This window comes from Oppia nitens, unplaced genomic scaffold (genome assembly GCF_028296485.1).
Source record: "Oppia nitens isolate AA-2021 unplaced genomic scaffold, nextdenovo-longstitch-racon4-pilon3 scaffold5_pilon_pilon_pilon, whole genome shotgun sequence".
NCBI classification, from domain to species: Eukaryota; Metazoa; Arthropoda; class Arachnida; order Sarcoptiformes; family Oppiidae; genus Oppia; species Oppia nitens.
Window position 1 is genome coordinate 3125001 of NW_026533243.1, and position 5532 is coordinate 3130532.

General features: G+C 24.9%; 1 protein-coding gene across 1 annotated transcript; it reads right to left on the reverse strand.

Moving 5' to 3' along the window:
* Window positions 1–404: 404 nt before the first annotated feature.
* Window positions 405–1337, reverse strand: LOC128961484 (dual specificity protein phosphatase 22-B-like). The gene has a single exon (XM_054307730.1). It carries the CDS (start codon window positions 1335–1337, stop codon window positions 405–407), a length of 933 nt encoding a protein of 310 aa, XP_054163705.1.
* Window positions 1338–5532: the final 4195 nt, after the last annotated feature.

The window sequence follows — 5532 nt, forward strand, 5'->3', positions numbered from 1 at the left end:
ATCATTGAATAAAATAAAGAGAGAAAAACATTATTTTTGTCAAAAAAAAGCAATTTATAAATTAGAGTTCTTTTGCAATTCACAACACAATTCACAACACAATTCACAAAACTCTATTCAAAATATATTTATGGTTTTGTAACTTAAAACCATTGCATTTAATAAAAACTAAGCATTGGTTTACATACTGTATAGCATTTTACTAAATATACTAAACTTAAACTATGTCATTTTTGAAAACATTTTGCCCATTCAATGGCTTTAATTTGTTTTGAATTTAGTGGTACAATGACCCTGATATAAAAGTAATTTTATAATTATTAATATCAATAGTAACGTAAAAAGTAATACATTTAAACAAACAAAAATGAATTGTCAATTAAAAATTTGAAAATAATTAATAATTATTGATTTGATGAAACAATTTTAAAGCAGTTGTCCATCACATGTATCTGAAGACATTGTATGCCGTCATGGAGTCTACATTTGCATCCATTCGTCAAAAGCCATACTTTCAACTTTGCCACCACTTGTGAACATCCGGTGCACCGAATGATTTGCTGTTTGTCCTCCAACTGGTTGCGCATCCATCGCATCGGTTCAACAAATATGCGATCACACGACCAGTTCCTCACTTCATCCAATGTTTCACATTGTTTCTCATCGTTGACGAGTACATGAAGTTCATGAAACAACAAAAAGTTGCATTTTCTGCAAATATATCGTTTGCCATAATTTAGATCTTTAGTTATATTTTCGGCCACCGATTGCCTATCAAAGTACGCCTTGAAGTGATCTTTATTAGCGTATATTTCGGCAATAAATTGTCGAAACTGTTGATTATTAGCATTTAATGTATAACCCATTGACTCAAATAACATCAATTGTTGACCGAAACCATTGATCGGACAAATTAGACGTCTTCGAGAGGCAACCAAATTTTGCGCCCCTTTTGTTGATATTTCATATTTGGCCATAAGATATGCCACAATTATGGTTGTGCTCAGGGATGTGCCGTCAATACAGTGAATTAAAATATTGGCACCAGATTTGATAGTTTCGTTAATTATATGACAAGCGGTTGGGAAATACGACAACAATTCAAATGCAGACTCTTTTGTAACACGAATGGTATGGTATGCGATGCCATCGACTCTCAGTTCAGGTGCTATTTGGTGGTCAATGATAGACAATACAGTTTTTATATTGTTTTCATTTAGCATACGTGTCATCTGTATTGCCGCATAAGTGCCGATATATAAATGTTCCTCAATTTGACATAATTGCAAACCAAACACCTTATTATTGATACCAATCACTATATCTTCTAAACTCATATTTTAGATTCAGATCATTAAATAATTATATTAAATATATAGATAATTAATAATTTTAATTTATCATAAACTTAATAATTGAATTTACATACTGTAATATATAAAATGACATTACTCATTTATTTTTAAAAAAAAATTAATGATTAATAATTGAGTGACTCATATAATAAGCTATATAATGTATACACTATGTTAGATGAGAAATAAAAAATTATAAGCAAATTGTTTTTATTTAAAAATTTAATTTTATTTGTTTATATTTTAAGTAAGAAGATATCATATAAAAAAAATAATTAAAATAATATTTTTATAATTATTAGAATTTCTAATTAATTTTAGAAATAACTTATTACTACAGAAAAAAACATTTMCGCTACAATTATTATAGACACCATAAAAATGTGTTTTTTGTAATATGTTTTTTTATTAATGATACGTAATTTTATCATAGAAACTAATGTCATATTTGATATTTAATGAATATCATTTTTATCATTGCATGTTTTAAATTGCTAAATATATAGTTTATATAACATATTTTGTTTATCTTGCCATTTATAAAAATAATTTGAGCGTAGGTTTAAATTGAATTATATATATATATAATATTAAGGGTCAGGGAAGTGGCAGTCCATGAAAGTGATGGCAAAAAACTATTTTAAATCAAAACTGGATGATAAAAGAGATGTGGTATTCATATTTGCACCGCAGGTGTCCAGTACTGAGAGGTGTGAGAGAGATGACTATTTTGCGAGTTTTTTTGTCGGGTCCGCTGTTAGCACAGGAGGTGGGGATAGGCATTAGGATCAAGAAATACTGCAAACATACTATACATACCTATATAACCACTCATTTGGTTTGCGAAGTGAATAAAACATTTTAGATATTGAGAGACAGAAAAAATATTAAAATATAAAATATGTGGTGCTTTTAAAGTTTTCATAAACTATATCTACAATCATAAGAATAAAACGCTCAGTTAGCACAATAGGTCATTCCCTTTTGAAATTCACAGAATGGGTCCGAAAAATTGTTTCTTTAAAAGTGCTATTCTTTAAGATAAACCACAAAACAAATTGGCACTATATATGTGCCACTGATAGACATCAATTTGCACCATAACTGCTACACCATCCTGTGCTTATAGCACTTGAACCCATCACATATCTACTGTATATGACAGTAGGTTTCAATATTTTATGTCAAATATACTATAAGGTATCTACAATATTATATTATATTGTTTATTATAATGTTTATAACTGAGTTAATTGTCTTTTTTGTTTCCAATGAATTGATGTCTAAACTGTAAAAGTCATTGAATGTGTGTCCAAATGCCTGCTGTGAAACATGCAATTGGGAACACACTTTCAATTTTATTATTATAAGTATTATTATTTTTTTAATGCAATTTATATCATTTATTATCACATATGCATTGCAATTATGATCTCCATTATAATCCCTTTTGGTTTTAATACTACTGACACTTACCGAGAATGATGTTTTGTCTCTCTATTATATGTTATTACTTGATTACTGACACTGGGATACAGTCAGGTGCCACTCATATAGAGGATTGACCCACAAAAATGGTAATGCAATTACTAAACTCAATTGGTGGCAATTGATAGCTATTTATGATAGTAAAGGAGAGACACAAACTTAAGTATTGTAGTGTCGTACACATAGGGCGTCCATATAAACAGGAGAGATGGGATCCGCAAATATTTTATATACTCATATAAAGAATTGTAGATTTATATGAATTTTAGAGGAGGACGTCCAAAATTTATACAAAAATATAGACGTCGTATAAGAATAACACCCAAACAGATTTTAATGATCGACACTTTTTATTCAAATATTAAGAATTTATTTATATTAATATATAAAATATTTTAAATATTTGCAAACAATAATACAGCAAATTATATGAAGTAATTTTTAAATATAATTTTCAGTATTTGTTAAAAAAAATTCTTTAAACTAGTTTTAAATGTAATGACTGCCCAAAAAATCTCTTTTCGTCTGAATTTTTTGTGTTATCAATCATACTATTAACACTTTTTTTTATATTTTTTAAACGTAAAATTGTATACTAAATATAAATAAATGAATGTATTTCATTATTTTATTAAATTAAAAATTTAAAAAAATCTAAATTATAGTTATTTTGTTTTCAATGTTACTTCAATAATATAATCTAATCATAAAAATTTTAAGCATTACAAAACATATAAATTTAAATAAATATTTAAAATGTTATAAATTATTACAAATTCCGTACATTATTATTTGTTCAACTTATATAATTTATATAAATAATAAATATTGTATTATTGAAGATTATAAACAAATTAATGTTTCAAAAATATAACATACAATATATCACTTATTCCATTAAAAATTGATAAAATATAATAAAGTTTTTAACATTTAAACTAACATTTTTTAAATATTCAAAAGTTTTAACAAAAAATAGTATGTACTTTTATATTTATAAGGTAATATAAGTAAAGGTATATTTTTAATACTTTACAATTTTTATAATAAAAATAGACATAATGTTTATGTAATGTTACTAATGTTATATTTGTTATCTTTGATATATTAACCTTATGTTTAAAAATGAAAATAATTTTTTTTATTTATACATCAATTTATATTTATATTGTAAATTTAATGCTATGAGTAATATAAAACAATTGAAAAAATTATTTAAAAATAAAAAAATTTAAAAAAGATACTTTTAAATTTAATAAATTTATATTAAATTTTTTAAATTAAAATAAAGTGTTGCTATTAAAAAATATGCTAATAATTATTATTTTTAATACTGAAAATAATTTATTTAATGACTGAAATTTTACAAAAAATAATTATTATTAATTGTCAATTAATTTTTATAAAACATTTTTGTAGTTTTTTGCTGTTAAGATATTTGATTATCCATTGGGATGACAGATATTGTGTGTGTTTTTAAACATTGAATGTATATCTAGAGTAATGAGTATGAAATGCATAAGACATGTAAGTTGTTTGACTTGAACTCACATAGAGATGCCATCAGAGGATATCAGTGGATATTATGTGTGAATTTCTTCAAAGTTTTTCTACTAAGAAGTCGACACTAAAAACATGAGAGAGTTGTGCTATACTTCACATATAAATAAAGACAAATGAGTGCATAAAAAGTGTTTCACAACACATACAGTATATAACAACACAATCAAGTGTTAAGACAAAGGAAAACACTTTTAATGTATAAAAAAGAGTTGTGAAGAAAGTGAGTGTCGAGTGGAAAGACATTCACAGGCAGACCATCACTTAGATTAAGACAATAGGGTATTGAAATGGTATTTACTTTTTATATATCAAATATACTATATATTTAGTTTAGAAAAAGTTAGATTTAAAAAAACAAATCTATAAAAACATTAGAGATTTTTTTTGGAGACACTTGAAAGTCAATCATTGAAAGTAAAAAAGCAAAAACTGATGTCTTATAAATAACTATTTTATTTCACTTGTATTTGTCATTTAGAAAAAATAGTGACACTTTGAACATAATTTTTCATTAGTGGACTTATTAATAAATTAATTAACTTTTTTTGAAAAAAAAACAAAAATCTATTTTAATTAAATTATTTAATTTAGCACAAAATAAGTTGAGTCTATTAGTATAATTTATTATACTGTACAGTGTATACATTGAATAACATAAATAAATGATATGTTGTTAGTTAATGCAAAATCATTATTATTACAAATAATAGAAATATTTTTAAAAAATAAAAATTGTACTCAACATTGATTTAATACTTTATTTCATACAAAATATACAGCATTTAATGTTATTCAAAAAAATTGATTTACTCTTCGCTCACTAATGACTGGAAAATTTTCTAAAGTATAAACTAAAAAATTGGTTTTATTTTTTAAAACAGTAATTAAGTGTAAAATTGCTTATTTGAATATTTATGAGACTATTTTTTGTTAGTTTTTTTTTGCCAATGGATTTAGCGCTTAGTTTGTGTGTGATCTCAATGAATGAATGAATGTATGGCTCGACTATAAGGTCAATGATATGCAATGCACGTCAACCAACGTATAGATAATATTAATATTTATTGGTTTTTTGTGTCCAAAAACTATTGTTGAATAACCATATTTTTATTCAGTTATTGTCTGC